Below are 24748 nucleotides of genomic sequence, written 5' to 3'. Positions count from 1 at the left end.
GATGGAACTAAATTCTATATCAATTTTACAGTATGCCAATTAACACAGAGAGAAAGACAGAGACATAGAGAGAAACAAACAAAGAAAGTCAGAATTACAACAAACCAGATCCAATACAATGTACTTTTTTTAACAGATAAGGAAACTGAAGAATATCAATTGTCGGGAGAAATATGAATCATCCACCATTCATGCCTAGGCATACCAAGCTCACGAACCACAAATGAAAAAGAGGGTGCATGATAGGACCTAGAGAAAGGACTGTTTAGAGGTCTGGTAAAATGTTTAGAAGTGGAGCAGTGAAATAAATTTCTCAGATTTCAAGTGAAAAAAAAAGGAAGGAAAGAAACTCTATAATATCTTCATTACCATGTTTAAGTCATTCATTAAATATCTCAACATTATGAAATAATTGCCGAATTCCATGTCCATAAACAGGATTATGGAAGTTGTGTTACTGAGATGTTTTTGTTGTCTCTTCTCAAGAAACTGCAGAATGGGCACAAACATGAACTAAATTAGTTCCTGTAAAGCTCTTGGAACAACACCTGGAACAGGATGTTTGCTATGAGTGAGAGAAATTAAAGTGTCATGAGTTCTATAAATTAGCCCTAGCCACACCACACAAAAATTTTATTTTTCTAAAGAAGGCATTTGGGGATAGAACAGTAGGAAGCCATCCCTGGGAAGATCTTAAGCTGACAGGGCAAATCACAGGATGTGGAGGAAAATAGTCTTCAGACTGCAGCCCTCAGAGAGAGAGATGGCCATGCTGCCTACTTTCAGGTCAGTCCTGATCAACAAGCTCTGTATAATGAGGGTCTAAGGCTCAGCAAACTGGGTGGTAATGATCCCAAGAGACTTTTCTAGAAGTTGCACTTCTTTCGAAGAACACTGTTTACTTTAGTTGTGCAATAAATGTCTTTATATATTGCTGTATCACTGAATGGATGTTGACCTATTAATGAAAAAGGTTTTTAAAGTAACCAATTATTTTAAAAAGGAATATATAGGTTATAAGTTTTATTTAATAGTCAAAATCCTTTAATGTGCATTTGTTATTTATTCACATTAAGTAATTTTTAATATTCATGCTTTTCTCATTGATTTTTTTGACAATTGATATAGGTTGTTTAAAGATCAAAAGGCTAAAAAAAGATCAATAGGCTATAAAACTGTATTTTAATATCTCCTTTTTTCAATACATTTTAAAATTATTTATTTATTTATTTATCCTAATTAGATATATATGACAGCAGAATATACTTTGATTCATTGTACACAACGCAGTGTAGTTTTCCATTTTTCTGGTTGTACACAATGTAGCATTGCACCATATGTGCATCATACATTACCTAAGGTAATGATGTCCATCTCATTCCACCATTCTTTCCTGCCCCCATGCCATCTCCCTTCTCCGCCCTCCCCTTTGCCTAACCAAAGTTCCTCTATTATTCACATGCCGCCCCCACCCCATTATGGATCAGCATCCGATTATCAGAGAGAACATTTGGCCTTTAGTTTTTGGGGACTGCCTTACTTCACTTAGCATGACATTCTCCAACTCCATCCATTTTCCTGCAAATGCTATAATTTCATTCTCTTTTAATGCTAAGTAATGTTCCATTGTGTATATATACCATACCATAGGTTCTTTATCCATTCATCTATTGAAGGGCATCTAGGTTGCTTCCATAGTTTACTATTGTGAATTGAGCTGCTATAAACATTGATATAGCTGTGTCACTAAAGCATGCTGATTTTAAGTCCTTTGGGTATAGATCAAGGAGTGGACTGATAGCTGGGTAAAATGGTGGTTTCATTCCAAGTTTTCTAAGGAATCTCCATACTGCTTTCCAGATTGGTTGCACCAATTTGCAGTCCCACCAATGATGTATGAATGTGCCTTTTCCCCCATATCCCAGCCAACATTTATTGTTGTCTGTATTCTTATTAACTGCCATTCTGACTGGTAAAAAATGAAATCTTAGCGTAGTTTTGATTTGCATTTCTTTAATTACTAGAGATATTGAACATTTTTTTCACGTATTTGTTGATTGAATGTTTATCTTCTTCTGAGAAGCATCTGTTCAGCTCCTTAGCTCATTTATTGTTGTTGTTGTTGTTGTTTTGTGTTAAATTTTTTTAATTCTTTATTTATTGTCTATCTGACATGCATATGGCAAAAATGTGCTCCCAAAATGTAGACTCTCTCGTCACCTCATTGTTTCTTTTGCTGAGAAGCTTTTCAATTAGAAAACATCTCATTTATTGATTCTTGATTTTATTTCTTGGGCTTTAGGAGTCTTATTAAGGAAGTTGGGGCCTAATCCAATGTAATAAAGATTTGAGCCTACATTTTTCTCTACTAGGTGCTGGGTCTTTGGTCTAATACCTAGGTCGTTGATTCACTTTGAGTTGAATTTGTCCAGGGTGAGAGAGAGGGGTTTAATTTCATTTTGCTATACATGGATTTCCAGTTTTCCCAGCATCATTTGTTGAAGAGGTTATCTTTTCTCCAATGTATGTTTTTGGTGCCTTTGTCTAGTAAGAGATAACTGTGTTTATGTGGGTTTGTCTCTCTGTCTTCTATTCTCTACCATTGAACTACATGTCTATTTTCTTGCCAATACCATGCCATTTTTGTTATAACTTTGCAGTATAGTTTTAGGTCGGTATTGTGATGCCTCCTGCTTCACTCTTCTTGTTAAGGATTGCTTTGGCTATTCTGGGTCTTTTATTTTTCCAAATGAATTTCATGATTGCTTTTTCTATTTCTATGAGGAATGACATTGGGATTTAAATTGGAATCACTTTGAATCTGTATGGCACTTTGGGTAATATGGCCATTGTGACAATATTAGTTTGGCCTATCTAAGAGACCTGGTCCTTTTTAATGTTTTATTTTGAAACAGAGTCTCACTAAGTTGCTTAGGGCCTCACTAAGTGGCTGAGGCTGGCTTTTAAGTCACAATCCTTCTGCCTCAGCCTCACAAGCTGCTGAGATTACAGGCATGCCCCCACTACACCCAGCTACAACCTACTTTTTAAATGGAAAAAAAGCTGGAAGAAGTATGTCACATGAATGTATTTCTTGTTTAGGACCAACAGAAATTCATATATCTGTACACAATAGCAATGAAGTAAACATGTAGCAGAAACATTGGAACAGGACCATTTGTAATAGTTCCAATTGTAACACTTAACTACCAAGAGCAGAGGAGTGATTATGGGTTATAGTCACAAAATAGGGACACTGTGCAGAAATAGAAATGCTAAATGGGAACATGGATGTTTCTCACAAATTTGACGAGTGAAGATGAAGAACACACATACAAAATATAGACTTTGATTTCAAAGACAAAAAAAATGAGGAGCATGAGCAGCTTTTAAGTCACTGTCAAAGTCCTATTTCTTGTTTTGTTGAGAAATTACTGAACAAATTTATTCTGCAACAAATTTTTAGCTAAGTCTCTATAATTTGTTCATATTTCTTATATAAATAAACTTCCATAAACCTTTCACTAAATAAAAAATGCTCATTAAAGTCCTTTGGTTATAGACCAAGGAGAGGGAAAGCTAGGTCAAATGGTGGTTCCATTCCAAGTTTTCCAAAGACTCTCCATACTGCTTTCCATATTGGCTGCACCAATTTGCAGTCCTACCAGCAGTGTATGAATGTGCCTTTTCCCCCACATCACATTGTGTTATATATGTGTAATAAGAATTGTGATGTATTCTGCTCTCATGTATTTAAAAAATAAAAGCAATTTTAAAAATGTTCATTAAAGACCATATGCACATGCGCGTGCACACACACACACACACACATATCACTGTATATGTATATGTATGTGTGTTTCTGACATAAATTATATGTATATAATTTTCTTTCTCAATACTTTTTTGTTTTTGTTATATTAATAATTTAGTTAGATCTAATATGCTTAATGAGAAAAGTAATGTATTTCTGTATTTGTATATCTTTTATAATATGCCTATGACTAATATGCAGTAGACAGTTTTAAAAAAAATCTCTGCTAAGTAGAATAGTGTTTCTGAGAGTTTAAACTGAAAATTATCTTTGTTCTCCATCAATCAGGAAACAATATTAAATTGCCAATCTCCAGGAACAGAAATTGGGAAACATGACAATGCCCTATGATTTAATATTTGGTTATCTATGCACCATAAATTTATGAAAGATAGTGTTTATTTCTCAAATAACATACTGAGTATGAGAGAAGATAGGTTAAAATACAAATAATTTACATAAATTTGGTTGATTATGACAGAGATAATGAGAATTCAGCTTTAAGGGCTTGATGAATATTGAGCACCATTCTAAGTGCTTTATTTTAACTTAGTTAAATCTAATCTTTACATAAATTACATAAAAATTAAATCTAAGCCCCATGACACCTTTATGGTTAGTCATTACTGTCTGCATTTTTAGAAATAAAAAAAGAAGAGACATGACATACAATTGGGTTAAATAACTTTCCCAAAGTGGCAAAGCAAGAACCAGAGCAACAATGTAAATCAAGTTCCAACATCCACACTCCTAATCAGGTGTATGCTGTGTTGCCAATTTACTATGGGAAAAGCGAGTAAGATCTCTTGACTCTAGACCATTGATGTTATGATTCCAATCTTCTATACCTTACTCAAATCTTCATTAAGAAATCACTCCAATTCTCTCCATGTTTTCATGTAGACCACACAGAAATGGAGGATGTAGAGAAAGCACAAGGGGAACCCAAAGATGAGAAAGGGTTGCTCCACTTTCTTGTAATTGAATTACAGAAGGACTGGGCTCTGTGCTCACATTGGCTACATTCACACACAAAGATGAGGATAGGGAGGGGGTGAAATGAATTTTTTTATTTCAGTAAAACTGATGTCCTGCTTTCCTCTGATTTTTATGAATTCCTCATTTTAGGGACAGTGATTGGAATTTCTCAAAAACATTTGGGAAAATCACTCCCCCAAGAAATCCACTGTAATACAGATCCTAACTAGTCTTCATTTGCTTCCATAGCTTGAAAGAAATATTAACACTCTTCTACTAATAGGACTCAAGTCAAAGCTGGGGTGCAAACAGAGATCTTGAGAACTGCTGTTAAAACCCTAAATCCCCAAGGTTCAGGGTGCAAAAATGATGAAAGGAGAGAGACAGAAAGAGAGGGAGGAGACAGGGCAGTGAAGGAGAGGCAATTAGTGCCCTAAGTGAGGAATAGCCCCTGGAGACACATTTATGAGATAAATGTTTCTAAATGTTTCTACTAGCCAGGCTTTCGTGCATTTTCTGAGAAGATGGTGTTATAACCAAATTCCTCACAAAGCTAAGGATTTGGAATTGCTGACAATGGCATGGAAGAATGGAAGAGAACAAAGTTTCAGGTCAGTGAGGGTATGCACTGGATTTTGTCACTGAGGTCTCCCTGCAGGCACCAGGACAGAGTAAGACAGGGGCTAGGTAGCCAGAAGAAAAAAAAAAAAAATGGTATGATCTGAAGATCAGATGGATAATAGTCTGACAACTCGGAAACCTGACTAATTTAAGGGTTACCTCTTCACTCGTGCAAAAAAAAAAAAAGGGCCTAGGAGACATTCTGGAACATACAATACAAACAGGTGTGTGGGAACAACCTGGAGATGGATGGGACGACTTTCGTGTTTCTACTTCTTTCTCTCTTCCTGTTTGACCTTTTCACTTTTCTGACTTCCATTTTAACCCTGTGCTTTTCTCCATGGAAATCACTTTCCTACAGCTCTGGATTAAGTTCCAAACCGAGAATCTCTACCAGATTCTTGAGGTGGTGTAGCACTGAAATCATCAGCAGTTCAAACACTTGCTGGAGAAAAGTTTTAATTTAATCAGAGATCAATCTACCAAGTCAAAATTGACCTTGGGTGGAGCTTGGGGAAGATCTGCCTCTATTCAAGGATGCTGTATACATAGCTGTGTATCTTGATATGTTTTCTCTCATACGCAGAAGCTAGAGAGATAAAGGAAAATATAGATGATATTGGAGCTCCTCAGAATCAAAGGGATATCAGTAGAGGTAAAAACCTACGGGTGCAAGTCAGTGAGGGCAGGTTAAAATGGTGGAGAATGATATTGGCCAAAATATATTATTATACTGCGTGCATTCATGAATATGTAACAACAAATCCCATCGATATACACAATTATAATGCACCAATAAAAAAGCAATAAAAAATAAAACCAAATCAAACAAAATTATCTTTTTTAATTTGCCTAAATAATTAATTTCTCTGTTTTCTTCTCCAAATAGTTTATCTATTGCTTTAACCAAACAGTACCTTCTAATAATTACCATAAAATATTTTTCCTGCTCATTTTTATATCTTTAATATATAATTTTGAATTTTTTAAAATTAAAATGCATCAGTAAGTAGAGTATTACAATGCTAGATAACTGAGAGCTGTATTTCTTTTGGAGAAAACATACATCTACATCAATCTGATATCATTTTGTAGCTTTGCACAAGTCTGTAGACTTTCCTCAGCTCAATTTTCTTTAACATATTGCACATAACTTAATCCCTGAAATTAACTATTACATTTTACTTGTATACGTGCTTTTTATTTTGTTCTCTATATTATTTTGCAATACAGTGTGTCCAACGTTGCTTAGAACCTTTTTTTCTACTCATCTTCTAGGCCTCACATACTGTGGGAAAATTTCATATCCACCCTCAATACCACCAGTCACGATGAGAAGCACGAAAAACACTCTGTAAGTTCTGACACTATTATAGCACTGTTGACTTACAGTGATTCCTTCTTTCAGTTTATTTGGGTAGTAGAATATACAAGGTCTATTCTGCATATATTGCTGCATCTTCTGTGTATTCTCCAATGACCTTGCATATAGTAAGTCTTGAATAATATGTATATAGAGTTGTTATTGATACATCTTATTCTCTCATACCTAGGAATCTTTGAAAGATGATTAAATTATGATGTTTGCTGTTACTGGGAGTCAGGACGAAAGAACATCTTATGAACAGGTAGCGTTCTCAGCGGACAACTTCTAAATAACTATTTTTTGTTTCTTCCTTGAAAAGAATATTTTCCACTTTGCAATACTGGCCATGTGGTTAAACACCACTACCTCTCCATTCCTGCTCACAGGCTTCCCCGGCATGGAGAAGGCACATCACTTGATTTCTATCCCTTTATTGGTGACCTACATCTCCATCCTTCTTGGCAACGGCACCCTCCTCTTTCTCATCAGGGATGACCATAACCTTCATGAGCCCATGTACTATTTCTTAGCTATGCTGGCAGCTACAGATCTTGGAGTGACATTGACCACAATGCCCACAGTGCTGAGTGTGCTGTGGTTAAACCACAGAGAGATTGGCCATGGGGCCTGCTTCTCTCAGGCATACTTTATCCATACTCTTTCTATTGTGGAGTCGGGGGTCTTGCTTGCCATGGCTTATGACCGTTTCATTGCCATACGCAATCCCTTAAGATATGCTTTCATCCTTACTGACACCCAGGTAATAAAAATTGGGGTGGGAGTATTGGCCAGAGCTGGTCTATCAATTATGCCAATAATCATTCGCCTGCATTGGTTACCCTATTGTCGATCCCACATTCTCTCACATGCATTTTGTCTACATCAGGACGTCATCAAGCTAGCCTGTGCTGACATCACCTTCAATCGTCTCTACCCAGTTGTGGTTGTATTTGCCATGGGCCTGTTAGACTTTCTCGTCATCTTTTTCTCCTACATATTGATTCTCAAGACTGTAATTGGCATTGCTTCTAGAGATGAACGGGCCAAGGCCCTCAACACATGTGTCTCCCATATCTGTTGCATCCTGGTCTTCTATGTCTCTGTAGCTGGACTGACATTTATTCACAGGTTTGGGAAACATGTTCCTCATGTGGTCCATGTTACAATGAGCTATATCTGCTTTCTTTTCCCCCCTTTTATGAACCCTGTCATCTATAGCATTAAAACCAAACAAATTCAAATTGGTATATTTCATCTATTCTCTCTACCTTGTCCTAAAGCAAGACTAATTGCTGTGTGAGTTTAATTCTTGGAAGATGCATAAGCTGACCATGTAGGCAGAAGCAACTAGGTAAAACCATTTCAATGCAAACCATGCAGTACCTCTGCTATTTATGTCATTCTTCTTGGCTATTTATTTTTTATTTTAATATGACAAAATATATGTATGGTAATAAGAGCATTTCTCAAATGTACACATCCAAGTTAACTGTCTTCCCCAGGAAATTCTCACATTCAGTGAGTGTATGGCACCTGTTACATACCTACAAATCTGCAATATAAGTCACAAATATGAGTCAAAGTCCATCATTTTCCATGTGGTCTACAGGTATTATCACTTATACACCTAGAAATAAGGTTTTATCTTCTTTAAACCTCATACATGCATCCAGCTCTCTTGTTTATATGATATTAGCTACTATTTCTAGAAAATAGCACCAAATAAAGAAATGAGTCTTACCCTGTCCTCAGTTTTTAGTGGTCACTCTAGGAAAATATATCTGTAACTAGTATGTCCAGCTAAAGTTTTGATAAATAATTTTCAAATAATAATGCTATAAAACACATTTTCACACCAGAGATAAAATTGCAAACCTGGAAAACCATCATCTTGATGAGTTTGTCCCAGATACCACTGAGCAGAGATAAACTCACATAGTGAAGTGGTAGTAGTAGTAGTCTAGATTGGATCTAGTAGTAGTCTAGATTGGAAATCCATCATAGATAAGACTCTGGGGGTGTTCTTGTTACAATTAAAGTAACAGAGTTGAAGAACAACTGGTCACATGTGTGGAGTGGGGAGAAAGGGAGAAGGTGAAGGTGATGTTTGTGACTAGAGGAGAAAAGGGTCTTATCTGGCCCTGAATATCTTTCAACTTTGATTCTGTCCACTGTCTATGCATGGAGGGATGATGTTTGTGGTTTTATGACTGCCTAAAGATCCATTATTCATGACTCAAATGACAAGATTTAAATAGAAACAAAAGCAATGCTTTTATGAACAGAATAGTATTACACCAGGGACCACACAGTGACCACTCAATTCCCTTCATACAGAGTTTCCCTGTCTATTATTTCCCTGACTATTATGCCACAGGTACTTTTGGACATAAAAAAAATTATCATTTATCCAGAGCTTCTGGTATTTATGAGTAACTTGAAGGAAATAAATATAAAATCTTATCTTCATAGCAGTTTCCAAGCCAGTAAATCTCTTTTCTGATCAGTCCAATAAACTGTTCTTTGTGTTTACTTTTGTTTGCTTTATGTTCTGTTCACTCAATTTGGCTGTATATGCATTTGTATGGTGTGAAAATTGTGGGGTTTTTCCCTTTAATAGCTTCTAAAGTGATCTCCATAAAGGTTAGGGATATGTCTTCTTCACTACTGTACTGTAGAACCTACCATCCAAATTACTTTCAATAAAACACAATTTTGATTAAATTGATAGATGAAATTTGAAGTAAACAATGTCTCTCTGTGTGTCTGTTAATTCTTTTTCTTTATGGTGTCTTATAATGTCTTCCAAGATGAAGAAAAACCTAAATTCTGGTATCATCTAATAACCTCAAAGATAGAAACTCACAATTCCTTAAGTTAGAGTTTTTTTTCCTCTCTCACGTTCTTGGGAATGAATTCAGAGGGATCTCAGCCACATCAAACTAAATCTTCATTTCCCCTATAGGTTCACTGATCCTAAGGCCTGCTGTATCAGACTAATAAAAAGTATGTTGGGATAGAAATGTTTTTGGCAAAGTCTATAAACAAATATTTTCAATTGACTCCCCCTAGAAACTTTCTTCTTTCTCTTTCTGTCCTCCCTTATATTGAAGATGTGGGGTGAAGCAATCAGAGAAAGTGCCCTAAAGGAATAACAGACTGGTAGGTTCCTCTCCTTGTGAAGCCAAGTCCTATAAAACAAAACAGAACTCTGGGCCCATGATGGCCCCAGCAGAACATCTCAAGACTAGGGTCAAGCAGGGAGAGTGTTAATCTCCTCTGCTGTACCCTAAACTCACATAGGCATCACTAGGGGTGAAGATCCACAAGGTCCTGCATGTTCTCAAAAACATCTTGAACAAAAAGGCCCTCTTCCTTACTTTTTATTTCCTACTCAGCATGTGATGCTTAAAATTAATCATCTTCCTGGTTACAGGGCTAATCCTCAAACCTGAAGGTAGGAAGAGAGTGTGGAGAATAATATTCTGAAGGTTCAAATCCCTCAGGCTACATGGTAAGACAAGGAGGGGGGAAGCAGAAATTGACCTTAGGAAGGAGTTTCTGAAACAAATATTCCTTGCATCTCATTTGTGGACCTGACCTAAAGAGATGATTTTTTAATCAGGACCTTTCATAGTCACATTTATGGCAACTATAACCTGTTCCACAGAACAGGTCAGAAAGTGGATCCAGTGATTCTTGGCTTGAAGGCTTAGCATAGGCAACAGGCCATGGCAGAGCGGGCAGTACAGAGTTGGTTTCCTGGAACTTATAGACAGGAAGTTGGTCAAGATATCACGGGAGATAGCAATGTATCTACAAGTCTCCCTAAAATCTTCAGAACTTGGTTTTTGAATAATTCCTTTCAGATATTTAGAAGAGGCAAAAACCTAAATCCATTCCCTACCCTAATAAATGGTATATTTTGGAAGAAATAAAGTTGAAAATCCATAGAAATGGAGGAAGATATCTGTCATACAGATCAGGAGTCTGGGGTGTACTATCTTTTTCCTATGTTGCTCTGCTTAGTTGCATAAGCCAGCTTCCTCTTTGCCCCTGTGTTATTCCTGGTATTTACTCACCAAGAGATTAAATCAAACTGAGGGCAGGAGGCACTATAGTGACTTAGGCTACAGATTAACTGAAAACAAATATTTGCCAACTTGTCCATTCTCAGATTAAGGTAAAGACAAATCTTGACATTGGACACTAGGTTTTAAATTGCTGTATATACCCAGAAATGGGATCAGTGCCCATGAGGAAATAAGTGTGGAAATACTATAAACCAAAGGCAGAGGATAGCTTCTCTGTCTACCTCTTCCATGTTGAGATACAGGCACTGCACATCTTGAGGATCTCAGGCCCACACAAGAAGTAAGCATTATACCATTTGTGTACAATGAAATGAAATACATCCTGCTATCCTGTATAACTAAATTTTTTTTAGAAAAAAAATTCAAGTTAATATATAAAAAAGAAAGAGAGCATATTATAATGGATCTGGTGTTGAGGTGGGCAGACAGGCAAAGGTCATAAGTTTTACTAGCAGGAGATGCTACCAATATGACAACACAGCTGCATGCTTTGAACAAAAGACCATTCTGAGCCAATATTCATTGGTACACAGGTCAAGAATTTATTGTTATCTGTAGAGTCAATAATTAGTCCATGGCTTTGGAAAAGCACAAGCATTATTCACTGTGTCATATATATATCAAAGAAACCAATTATTAAGTCAGGTCCACTAGATGTCATCTATAAGAACTGATAATATTGTTAATTGTAGTTTCCTAATGAGACAGCAAAGATGAGGTCAGTGGAGTAGAAGATAAAAAGAAAGTAAAAGTCAAGAATTGGAGACATGAAGGTTGGAAAGAAGAAAGAAAATGAGTCCAAGAAAAGACAAATATAAAGTTTGTTAAGAAAATGTCCAGGTGGTATTCCCTCATTTAAAAAAAAAATGGCTGGAGATATAGCTCAGTTGGTAGAGTGCTTGCCTCGAATGCACAAGGCTACGGGTTCAATCACCAGCATCACAAAGAAAAAATTAAAGGAATTGTGGCTTAGTGGTAGAGTGCTTACTTAAAATGAGTGAGGCCCTGTCTTTGATGATCTCAATACAGAAAGAAAATAAAGACAAACAACATTAAGTGTTGGCAAGGATGTGGGAAAAGGGACACACCCATACATTGCTGGTGGGACTGCAAATTGGTGCGACCAATACGGAAAGCAGTATGGAGATTCCTTGGAAAACTTGGAATGGAACCACCATTTGACCCAGCTATTCCTCTCCTTGAACTATACCCAAAGGACTTAAAAACAGCTTACTACAGGGACACAGCCAATGCTTATAGCAGCACAATTCATAATAGCTAAACTGTGGAGCCAACCTAGATGCCCTTCAGTAGGTGAATGGATTAAAAAATGTGGCATATATACACAATGGAATATTACTCAGCAGTAAAAAAAGATAAAATCATGGCATTTGCAGGTAAATGTATGGTCTTAGAGAAGATAATGCTAAGTGAAGTAGTTAGACAATCCCAAAAAAACAAATGCCGAATGTAATGTAGTGGTGTGTGTGCATGTGAAGAAGTTAAGGGTAGGAGGAGAAATCACTTGACCATTAGGATCATGCACTCTATTCCACCACATGAATCAAAGACTTATGAATAAATTTCTATTACTTTATTCGATGCTACTGCAGTTCAGAGAAAATCTACACTTAGTAAGCAAGTTAAAGACATTAAGAAGGGATTTCTGAAGACCTACAGATCTCAAGTTAAGCCTCATAACATCTCAAGATAAGCCTCATCTAAATAAAATGTCCACCATGGAACTCAACACCAGAGTCACACCTTTCACTGGCTTTCGAGGTCTGAAAAAGATACATAATGCACATAATTATCTATAATTTGAATTATCCCATTATCTATAATTTGAATCTCTATAGTTCCTGTCAATGGCATCCTCATATTTTTCATTAGGGATGACCATACCTCCCAAGTACTATTTCTTAGCCATGCTGGCAATGACAGGCCATAGGATGACCCAGAAATGAGTTCTGGTGCCTTCTTTTCCGCACTTCATCCATAGTCTCTCTTTTCCAATCTGGAGTCTTGTTTTTCAAAGTCTGTGACCAGTTCACTACCATCAGCAGCCCACTGAGATCTATTGCTATCTTTACCAATACCCAACTCATAATATTGGAGTGGGATTTTTTTTATGAAGGAATTCAGTTTCATATTAGAGAAATGGTTTCAGGAAAACTGCATATCCACATGCAAAACAATACAACTGAATCCTTATCTTATACCATACACAAAAGACAACTTAAAATGTATTAAAGACCTAAATGCAAGACCTGAAGCCAAAAAAATTTCTAGAGAAAAAATGGAAAAAAGGTTCTTGACATTGGCCTTGGCAATGATTTTTTTGGTTATCATTTTAATTTTGAAGGAAATTTTCACTGGAAATCTACATTGACCAGTTTTATTCTCATCATTACATAGGTAAAATTTTTTCTGACATCTACATTTCTGATCAATTTTTTCTCATAGTTTTCTTTTATGTAGTGTGTCTTTTCCTATGTCTGACTTTAAGATTTGTGTGTATTCGTATTACTTTCTACAATTTGAAATACATGTGTTTAGTTGTGTGCTTTCTTTATATTATTTTCATCTTTTTTATTAGTGCATTACAGTTATTTACAACACTGGGGTTCATTTTTACATAATCATAAACGCAAATGTAACACATTTTGCTCCTTATCAATACCCAGTTTATAACAACCTCACTCAAGGTTTGCTGAACACATGAAATAACAGATTCTCTTTTATGTTCAAATTTTGAAAAATTTTATTTGACAATTCTTTAAATAATATCTGTCCTGTTTTCTCTCTTCTTTGGGGGTTATAATTTTGCGTATAGTAGTATAATATTTTACCCCGGGGATTCTGTTAGGTTCCCACCCCCTAAGCTTTTATTTCACTCAATGTTTTTGACCCTTAAAGTTCAGCTATTCTTAATTCTATGTTGTTCAATCTACTCTAGATCTTATCCATATAGTCTGTGATTCATTGTTTAGCCTATTGGCAGACGAGTGGCAAGTTTGGGTCTAACTTTTTGAGAAACTATTTCCAGATCTGGAGAGTACCAAAGTATGCTCTTCAGTTGTTGTCCTGACTAGAGTGTGGAATGGAAATTGAGATAGCCCTTTAAATATCTAAAAATCAGAAGGTGGTCACCATTTCAATATTCAATATTATTCAATATTTCAATATTCTATTAGAAGTCCCCTTGTGGCACCACCTTGTCCTACTATTCTCAGGTGTGTGAAGTATAAATGGATTACAAAAGGAGTCTTCTAACCCCTGTTCTTTTTGTTTTTATAGAACTGCAAATAAGAGATTTGAACAGACCATAAAACAGAGAGGTCCTGGTTTGACCAACTTGTGCTGGGTAGCTCCCAAGAGAGAATAGTTTGTTAATGGGCAGTTCAAGAAACTACTCTCTTGATTTTCACCTCTTTCCCTTTGTAATCAGCTTATCTATACACACATGGTGTGACAGTATTTCTGTAGAGTTTCTGTGGAATTTCACAGAGTAGAAACCTTCCTGTTTATTCACAGATGTACCCTAGAATTTTTAGAGGGCCTAGCATGTAAGAAGTACTTAAAAGCTTGAATAAGTAAATATTTGAATAAGGGAAACATTTGAATAAGTGAAAATTAGTGGGCTTCCTGGAAAGTATCATATCTCTGAGTGTATATGTACAATCTGTCAAAGTTCTCAGGCTTTAATGAAAACATTTGTTCCCCAGGTTTTAGCTTTCCTGTGTCACATGTCAAGCACGTCCTCAAACATAAAATCCCAGGGGCACATGCTACAATGATGGTTGTTAGCATGGGATTAATTCCAAGGATCCGAGTCAATGTGTTCGCTACTGGCAAAGACCAGCTGAAGAGATTGTGTCTACAGGCCATAGATAAAGAAAAGAAACCAATGAGCAGTATAAAGGAATTTTGAAATCAGCCTAGAATTTAAGCCTCAAGAGTGGGAGGAGGAGCAATGCAAAGTCTATGTTAGACAATAGTGTGATAAGGTACTAGAGACATTGTAACAGTCCAGCCCATTGTCACCAGTAGATAAGCTCAGCCCCTTTCTTATGTGCATAAGCCAGAAAGAGCCTCAATGTTAAAACCACTCCATTGACTACCTAGCATACAAACCTGCATGGCATAGATAGGGAAACTCATGCTTTAAGCTTCCTCACTATCATAAATGAGAAAGCACAAGAAGAGGGCCACAGCTTTGACTCTTTTTCAGGTTTCCTAAGAAAATGTATATGGAGTGGTTGGTGTTAATTCAATACATAAATAATTGCTTTATTTTTTTTCAGAATTACCACTTCCTGGTTCCACTTGATGGTCTGAAGAGCTTCCCCTTTATGCTTTATTCACATAAGCATAGTTTACTGGAAGAGTGATGCCAGGAGAAGTTAAATCACTTGCTCAATGAGGACATGGATATGGCAGGAATGTCAACAAGTGATCTGACTTTGCATTTAAAAGCCCTATGAGGTTCTGTTTCTTCATGCCACCTTCCAAGAAGATGAGTTCATCATTGAAAAATATTCCAAATGCTACTTGTATGTTTGGAAAATTCTCCCTCACTGTTTTCTGTGGTTAGTTCACTGCTATATCATATATTGACTTGCCTGGTTATTCACCTAAAAAAGTCTTTTTTAAGACCTGTGTCTGGTTAAATTTTATATTTCTATGGTAACATTTACACCATGCTGGTGCAATAGATTGAATATCTTTCTGTCTTTCCGTGGAGCACATGAACTCTTAATACCATTTATCAATCACTTTGCATTTTTAGTGCTTAATATATAACAGGTACTCAGATCATGGAGTAGCGTAAAGCAATGTAAGGACCTTCTCAAACTTATTTGAGAAGGCACTTGCTTTTAGGATACTTACAATGGGCAATCTTGCCCTTGTATGACTTGAGAGTGAATGCTTTCTTAAAATCCGCTCTCCAGGTGCCTACCTTGCTGACCCTAGGCCTGGCCTGATGGTCAATATTCATTTGTGGGAAGAGATGGGATATTCATGTCTTTTCAAGGTTTTAGAAATAGTCTTTCTCTGGAGAGAATATCATACTCATTCTAAGAGCCTGTTAAACCAATGGTATCCCTTGATTATTGTCCTGTTGATAATATGTTTAAGATGAGAAGAAAGAGAAATGAGATAAGAAGACTTACAGAAGGTGAGAAAACAGAGAAGGTTAGCAAAGATTTCCCAAGCAAATGTTCCTCCCTGCCCCCGGGCTCAAACTAGATTATTACAAAGAAGTCTAAAGATCACAGAGTTAGATAAACTAGGAATTGAGATCAAGACCTTCAATATTAAAGACTTTACAGAAGTGTTTATTCAGTCTCAGGAGAATCATCCAGACTGCCACATCAGGAGAGTGTGATTGGTGTGTCAGACTCCAACCACAGACCCTTTCTCTCTCTGTTACACATAATACAAGATATAGATGGTGAGCTACAATGGGCCCACAACAGACTTGTGGCTGCTGCTTGAATGACAAAGCAACCAGGCCTTTGAGAAATTGCCTCCTTCTCAATGTGACTTCTTTAAGATGTGATGGAATGGCCTAGGAAAAATGACTGGGCAATATCAGACCCGCTTTGGTGAGATACTGTTGGGTACTTTAAGCTTGACAGACCATGTAGAAAGATAAACAATAAGGTTAAAAACTGTTTTCTCTTCAGAATTATTGGAGAAAGATAATGTGTAGTGAAAGAGGAGCTGTCTAAAAAAATTGCTATAGAAAAATGTGGAGAAAACTTGTCTGGAAATATTACAGAATATCTATGCTTGCATAGAAGCAAGTACCCAGGGAAAAGGACAAAATAAACCCTAACGTGAATTTTCCAGCCTGAAAGACTCACATTAATCCCACACAGCAACATGAAATTCATCTAGGAGGGCCTTATTCTAACAGACCTGGGACTTGGATCAGGGGAAAAGTGAGTTGATGCTGTAGCCATTTTCATGAGAGACCCCAAAAGAGAGGCTCCGAGTCTGGAGATATTGAGGACCCCTGGTAAGGATTTCATTTAGGTCTGTCTGTGTCTCGTCAGAATGGGGATCGAAGGCATGGTCAATAACACTAAGATAAAAGACCACTTAGGAGATATTTGTCACATGAGAGTGTTGCTTTTAAAATCTGACAAAGTAGTTAAAAATATTGTCTCCATCATTTTCAGAATTTTTTTGTGTGGATTTGTAAGTGTGGGCATATATTTTTTTGTATCATGAGTGGTAAATCATTTTGAAAGTATAAATTCATTGGCAGTTCTTTAGTCTGTGGAGCTATGGAGGTGACATGGACATTGGTGCTGGGAAGGTACCTTGGTATTGGCCTCAATTGGTTTATCCTTAGACCGAATGCTTCCCCTAGTGGTTACATTGGAAAACTACAGTACAATTGACCATACTTCTGGAAGAACCTGAAACCCTGCCAAGCCTGGTTCTGTGGGCTAGGTACCAATTCTGGAAAGAGGGACCTTTAAAAAATAACATGGTTCCTTAAAAGGCACAACAAATACTCTTTTTTGTGTCTGTATTTCTCTTCTCTCTCTCTCTCTCTCTCTCTCTCTCTCTCTCCTCTCTCTCTCTCTCACATACAGGTACATTTGTAAACACCATCACATGCGCACAGTTGCACCAATAGATTTAGTAATGGATTCTAATACATTCAGAGTTACAGCCCGAATTACTCACAACATATTGATAGTCCAAATCCCCAACCAAAACACACCACATTCACTTCTATTCATATTCACAAGACTCCAACAACACCTAAAGCAAAAAAGATGGGCCAGGGGCTGTTACTTTATTTTCCTCATTACCCTCTAACCCACACTAGTCTTCAAAAATCAACTCTTGCTTTCTATCTAGGGCCAGTCACGTTATTGCATAAATTCTATTTAACAATCTATGGTCTTTACTAAAGGTGAGCTTCATAAAGGCAAGATGATGCCATATTTATCTGTGTATCTGCAAAGCCCTGTTCAGAGTTTCTCACAAAAAGCACTCAATAGATTCACAGGAATAAAAATTGATAAGAAAATTTAAAGTTTAAAGAATTTCAGTTGACACTGGAAGAACGCTATTTTGTGATATGACAAAATAAATCTAAATACCATTTGGGTAATAAAGAAGTGAAAATGATTTTCTGTTGCTTTTTGAATTTTAAATGGCCTTTGCTTGGGAATAAATTCTTCAACTGCATAATTCAGAGAAGACTATAAAGCTATTATGTAGATTTTGTAAAAAAATTCAAGGGAACAAATGTTATAAGTCTCTAGATAAATGGCAGGTTATCTATCATTATTTTTATGAAAAGTTACTGGTTGCATATCCTCACCTACCTCCATACAACAAAATAATACCTATTGCCAGTGTAGACTTTAATCTTTTTTGTATATTGCTTAAAATTCACTCTAAAAAAAATAAGATACAGTCATCCACAGCCTTCTCATATCTTGTCATCAAATGGCACACAGACTTTGACATGTCATAGCAAACCTTTCAGAGTCTTGTTATGTAATCTGAACTCATTCTAATCTATTACTTTTCTTAAATTTTATATTTGAGTATTCGAAAATTTTATAGTTCTCAAGACACTTAAAATTATCTCTACTTTTATTCTCTTGTTTAAGCAATTCTTTCTTCCTGAAAACCCTTTCTGTATTGCTCATATTATAGCTCAGCTTGGGTGCCTTTCCTGGCCCTCTCCAGGGACAAGTTGCTACCCACTCATATTCACATAATTTCTGTGCCCATCTCTTGTGTTTCATGTTAGGTAATTGTTATACTACCTCTATGTAATAGAGACTCTAAAACAATAACAATACTCATTGTTGAAGGTAATAATAGCAGCATTTTTGCTATGATGCTAGCTCTGACTAGTCAGAATCCAATTTTCAATTTCTCTGGTAGGGGTTCCCTCTCCTACAAGCTTAAATGAAGATACTCAGCTTCCTCCTTTTGTACCCAAGTTGGAACCCTCTTTACGCACTACCATTTAGTTAAGATATCCTGCTGTCTGCATTCTATTCTAGAACTCTGACTCTGCTTCCTGAACTCTAGCCATAACCTGTGGACTAAGGTGGAGGCACCTCCTACTTGATTGTGTTCTGATCATGCTGGCATGTCATGGGCTTCATGGGTGCCTGTCCTCACTATAGACCCATTTGGGGCTTTTCCTTACAATTCTGACCAATCGTCCCCTGGCTGAAAGATATAATTCTGGCTTGATGGCAGTTTCTAAGAGTGCCTGTTTTGAAAGGGAAGATGCCAAGGTCTCAGCTTGGCACCAGAATCACGAGCCACCACACACCTTTGTAGGTTCAAACAGCAATTCTTTATTCCCGCTCTCACACTGCCTCCACACAGGTCCAGGGGCAATCACGTTCTGCCGTCTGCCCGCACAATTCACCTACTCCTCGAGGCTATCTCCAAATCCCATTTTAATCTCACGAGAACTCAACGGGAACAAGCAGCAGGAACACCCTAATCCCAGCAATGATCTTCAACCTCCAACTTCCCTAAAACCCATTATCTTAAACTGGCAACGCCTTAAACTCAAGGAGCCGGTTACTTCCTCAAACCTGATCAGCTCTAAACCCGGATCCGCCTTGGTCCTTGAGCAAGGTCACCTTATTAAAGCATGCATGCAATGTCCCATCGAATGTCCTCTAAGCAGCATGGGGTACGCTTGGCAAGGAAATTTCGATGCGTCATTCCTACTTGGTAATGGCCCTCAGCAGGAAGAGAAGCATATGCATGATCTGATCACATTGATCCAGGTTTTGTAACATAGAGGAAGAATAAAATTGATTTTTTAAAAGATGATGAGATTTTCTATTAGAAAAAGGCAAGAAGTGTTAAAAAGGGTCCTTTTGGGAGACTTGTGGAAGAAGTGTGCATTCAGAGTTGATCAGAGAGCCTTAGGAAGCATTTATCCTCCTTCTTCATACAAGAGAAATACCTCCTTCCAGCTGGGAGAACTGAGACACTGGCATGAACCTGCGTTTGGGTTGGGTCCTACAGGAAAGGGCTTAATTGGTCTATCTCTAGGCTCAAAGAAAGTGGTTGGCACAGACTGAAGGCAAATTAATTATCTGGAAAAAGAAAAAGTCGTGATAATAAATGTGATCTTTATTTTAGAATAGAAAGAAGAAATAGAAAAATGAGTACAGGACTGAGAGGAGCTTGGGGTAGTTGTGATTGTGGTAGATGGGCATTCAGAAGCCAGTGTGCTACCACAGGGACTCTCCTCTTCTTCATAGACTCCATTCAGCTCCTCTGGTGGACAAAGGGAGTGAATGAAGTCACAGCCGACAGGGATTGACTTCTTCCTAAAGCAGAAAAAAATAAGCAATAACAAATTTGCTGTTGCAGACATGTTCACAACCCTATAAAGACAGGGTTTTTCAGCCTCAGGTAAATAAGATGGAAGTCACAAGACCACAGCCCACATGGGTTCCATCCCTGGGGACTCCTTGTTTGTCTTCAGTTCTCCCAGCTGGAGGGGGTTATTTCTCTTGTATAAAGAAGGAGGATAAATGCTTCCCTGAGAGCCCCCAGCCTGGTGCCTCTCCCTGACCTGGAGCCTTCCTTGCCTGCAGTGCAGACTGCCCAGGTTTCAACAGTTTTTAAATCAGCAGAGCTGGTAAGCTTCCTCCACTGTCCTGTCCTGGGGCTTCCGGAAGGAAGGTGGACTAGGGAAGCATATGAGAAAGAGGGATAAAATGCAGGAAGAGGGGGATACATGGTTGTCCCAAAAGAGCTGTGGTCCAGAAAGGAGGTGGTCTCAGTTCTAATTCTGGAAAAAAATTAATCATTTATGACAATGGTAGAGAGCTAATTACCCAGTGCATACTAAATTCCCTCTTTTCATGAGTTTTCTCCTCAGGTCTTGCTTGTATCTCCTCTGCTCTGAATATTGTAATTACATTTCAATTAAATGTATGGACGGGATTCCTCTGTTTCTCCGTGGAAATGGGGAAACATCTGCTACTCTTCCATCAAAGACAATTTTCTCTCATTGCCCTGAGAATTTCCCTAGAACTTCCTCTCCAAAAGGAGTAATAACCTCATGCCTGCCATTGTTTCTCTGTAGAATACTACTTCCACCAGATCCCTCTACCTATCCATCCAGTCACTCTGCAGTCAGTGAACACAGAGCTGAGCACAGAACTCCAGGCACAAATATATATTTTCATGTAAAAAAATATATATATATAGTGGTGTGCACCATGTGATAAATTCTGTCCTGGGCTCCAGGAATCTTAGAGAATCCCAAATTAGTTGGTTAAAATAAAAGGTGAGTTTAAAAAATCATTAAGTGAAAAATAAATATATATAAATAATATCTAAGTATATATAAATACCTTATGTATTACACTAATACTATGTTACATAAAGTAATATAAGTAAATATGCCTATATTAATGTATAATTATAACTTTGTAGACTTATGTAATTATATGTATAATATATACTTATACTTTTGTTACAATATCTATACTTTATATGTAAATAATATCTATGATGCATATAAAGAATAGATAATAAATATGTAAATAATATATACTTTCTTAAGTATATGAGTAAATTGATAATCACTTACCCTACTTATACTTGTATATATTTTATTTATACTAATGCATATGTGTATTCTATATAAAATTTTTATTTTATATAAGTATAAAAAGTATATAATATAAAGAATATAGAAGTAATTTGTATTTGTGCTTAATAGTGCTGCATGTAGTATATGTATTATACAAATAATGAGAAAAAATGTACTTAAATATATAAGGAAATCAAGAGAAAATTTTAAGAAATAAAAAATTTGTACTAAGTCTTAAATTATTAGAAGTATTTATTTACTGGTAAATGGGATTTCTTTCTTTCCATGGGGAGAAAAAGTAAGAAATATTAAAGAGTAGAAATGAAAGTATGGGAAAATAAAGAATAAATGATATGGCTGTGTTGACTCGAGTAGAAAAAAGAAGATGGGTTTGGAAAGATGTCAAAGTAGGAAGCGCTTAAAACAGAGTAGTACAGACCATTATATTGCAACAGGTTGGAATGAGGAAGATGAGGACTCAAATCACATTGCTGATATTAGTTCAGTCTGAGGATAGAACAGGGAATATAAGTAGAAATAAGGTTGAGCATTGCATGTCATTGTGAATCTTTTGTATTTCAAGTCAAATTTGGTTTTTTAAGGATCTCTCTTGCTATAGTGTAGTGAACTACTTAGATGCAAAACTAGAAGCTGTTGGAATAATCCAGGAAGAGATGAAAATAATCTTAATTAGGAGAGCATCAATGAATATGTGAGTAAGCAGAATTGAGGTTTTTCAAAAATGGAAATTCCCAGACTTGTTTGTTGATTGACAGCATATTGGAAAGAGGTACAACATGGAGGAAGGAGTCCAACATAAAACTAAATTTGGAGCTGGGAATGTAGCTCAGTGATAGAGTACTTGTCTAGCATGTGTAAGACCCTGAGTTCCATTACCAACACTGCAAAAAAATACACAAAAACAGGTTTTTTTTATTTATATCACTGAAATAATAAACACAAATAAGCAAGAAGGTTGTTAGGAAAGAGAAGACATATTTCTGACATACATTTGAGGTAAATATAAAATCTAAGATACAAATGCTGAGCACGCTGCTATATGTACGAGTCTGGAAATCAAAAGAGAAGTCTGGAGCTATAGACTTCATACTTACCAACACATGGATGACAAATAAAGCTATGGGAATGCATGATATTGCCTGAAGAAAAATAATAAGAGTATGGCCAGAGAATTGCCAAGAATTAAAATAACTATTTAAGGAATAAATAATGATGGTGAGCCAGCAGAGGACTGAGGAGGGATAGAAATCTAGAGGAGTAGTGGTCAAACCTGTAATCCCAGAGGCTCTGGAGGCTGAAGCCTGAGGGTCACAAATTCAAAACCAGCCTTAGTAATTTAGTGAGGCCCTGTCTCAAAATTTAAAATAATAAGAAAAGGGATGGGGATGAGGCTCAGTGGTTAAGGACCTCTGGGTTCAATCCCCAGTATGGAAGAAAGAAAGAAAGAAAGAAAGAAAGAGAGAGAGAGAGAGAGAGAGAGAGAGAGAGAGAGAGAGAGAGAAAGAAAGAGGGGGGGAGGGGGGGAGGGAGGGAAAGAGAGAGAGAGAGAGAAAGAGAGAGAGAAAGAAAGAATCTGGGAGGATAATATTAGTGACATTAATGAAGAAGCATGCAATAATATAGTGAAATGATAAATATGAGTATATGATAGTGAAGGTAATTATGCCCAGGATGTTGCTAATGGTGATGTGCATGTTAGTAACACTGTGCAATTATTAATCAGAAGTATCCTTTTGTTTCCAGCTCAGTCCTTGAGGAATGCCAGCCCAGTCTCCCCTCAGTCCTCAGGTCATGGTCGTATCCAACATTACTTACTTCAGCCCCATGTTCTACCTCACTGGCTTTCCTGGTTTGGAAGCCATCAAGCACTGGATTTTCATCCCCTTTTTCTGTATGTACTTGGTGGCCATCTCAGGCAATTGTTTCATTCTGATAATCATTAAGACCAACCCTCGCCTGCACACACCCATGTACTATCTGCTATCCCTGCTGGCCCTCACTGACCTGGGACTCTCGGTGTCTACCTTGCCCACCACCGTGGGAATCTTTTGGTTCAACTATCACAGCATCTACTTTGGTGCCTGCCAAATCCAGATGTTCTGCATCCACTCATTTTCCTTCATGGAGTCCTCAGTGCTCCTCGTCATGTCCTTTGACCGCTTTGTGGCCATATGCTACCCACTGAGGTACTCAGTCATCATCACTGGCCGGCGAGTGATCAGGACAGGCTTTTTTGTCATCCTGCGGGGACCTGTGGCCCTCATCCCTATTGTCCTCCTCCTGAAGGTCTTTCCTTACTGTGGCTCTCTCGTCCTCTCCCACTCATTTTGCCTGCACCAGGAAGTGATCCACCTGGCCTGTGTAGACACCACCTTCAACAACCTGTATGGGCTGATGCTGGTGGTATTCACTGTGATGCTGGACCTGGTGCTCATCGCACTGTCTTATGGACTCATCCTGCACACGGTGGCAGGACTAGCCTCCCAAGAGGAGCAGCTCCGAGCTTTCCAAACATGTACTTCACATCTCTGTGCTGTACTTGTATTCTTCGTGCCCATGATGGGGCTGTCCCTCGTGCACCGCTTTGGGAAAGAGGCCCCACCTGCTGTCCACCTTCTTATGGCCAACATCTACCTCTTTGTGCCTCCCATGCTCAACCCAATCATATATAGTATTAAGACCAAGGAGATTCGCCATGCCATCAGCAAGATTCTAGGCCTTAGAAAAGCCAATGCTGAGTCCTAGGGCTAAATTTCACTGAGCACCCATATAGGCCTCTTAATCAGCATTGAGGGCTTATGATAATACACCCCATTCAAACAGACCTCCCCCTGCCCTAAATAAAGCATGGGTGAATTTCTTTTTTGAGTTATAGCTTTAAAAGGCTATAACTTTTTTTATAATGCCTCCTCTTACATCTGAGGTCTGGCATTTTTTGGTAGCATCAAAAGCTATAGAGAGGAAGACTTTATCAAGGATCATCAATTGCCATACAAACACTGAAATTAAATAAAACAAAACAAATACTAAAATGGAACAATAAATAACAAAACACTCAGAACAGATTTTGGCAGATACTAGAGAAATGTAATTTGTGCTAATTGACCTCAGAAAATAGACCTCCTTCCATGCTCCTTGGGACTGCTTCCATCTTCTGTACCTGGCCAAGGTCCTTGTCATCTCTTGCTATCCTGGCTAAGCACTAACTTTGGGATCCCTGAGTCACA

General features: G+C 37.5%; 2 protein-coding genes across 2 annotated transcripts; both read left to right on the top strand.

Moving 5' to 3' along the window:
• Positions 1–7125: 7125 nt before the first annotated feature.
• On the top strand, positions 7126–8079 carry LOC101969001 (olfactory receptor 51B6). The gene has a single exon (XM_005342527.3). It carries the CDS (start codon positions 7126–7128, stop codon positions 8077–8079), a length of 954 nt encoding a protein of 317 aa, XP_005342584.2.
• Positions 8080–23279: 15200 nt separating this feature from the next.
• Positions 23280–24266, top strand: LOC101966408 (olfactory receptor 51M1). Its single transcript, XM_005342518.2, has one exon. It carries the CDS (start codon positions 23280–23282, stop codon positions 24264–24266), a length of 987 nt encoding a protein of 328 aa, XP_005342575.2.
• The last annotated feature ends 482 nt before the right edge of the window (positions 24267–24748 follow it).

Source organism: Ictidomys tridecemlineatus, chromosome 4 (genome assembly GCF_052094955.1).
Source record: "Ictidomys tridecemlineatus isolate mIctTri1 chromosome 4, mIctTri1.hap1, whole genome shotgun sequence".
In the NCBI taxonomy this organism is placed as follows: Eukaryota; Metazoa; Chordata; class Mammalia; order Rodentia; family Sciuridae; genus Ictidomys; species Ictidomys tridecemlineatus.
Note: the sequence above shows the minus strand (reverse complement) of the source record. Positions and strands in the feature narration are given on the sequence as shown.

Excerpts from the sequence above, each read along its gene's own strand:
- LOC101969001 (XM_005342527.3), top strand. The coding sequence starts at position 7,126 with ATGTGGTTAAACACCACTACCTCTCCATTCCTGCTCACAGGCTTCCCC.
- LOC101966408 (XM_005342518.2), top strand. The coding sequence starts at position 23,280 with ATGCCAGCCCAGTCTCCCCTCAGTCCTCAGGTCATGGTCGTATCCAAC.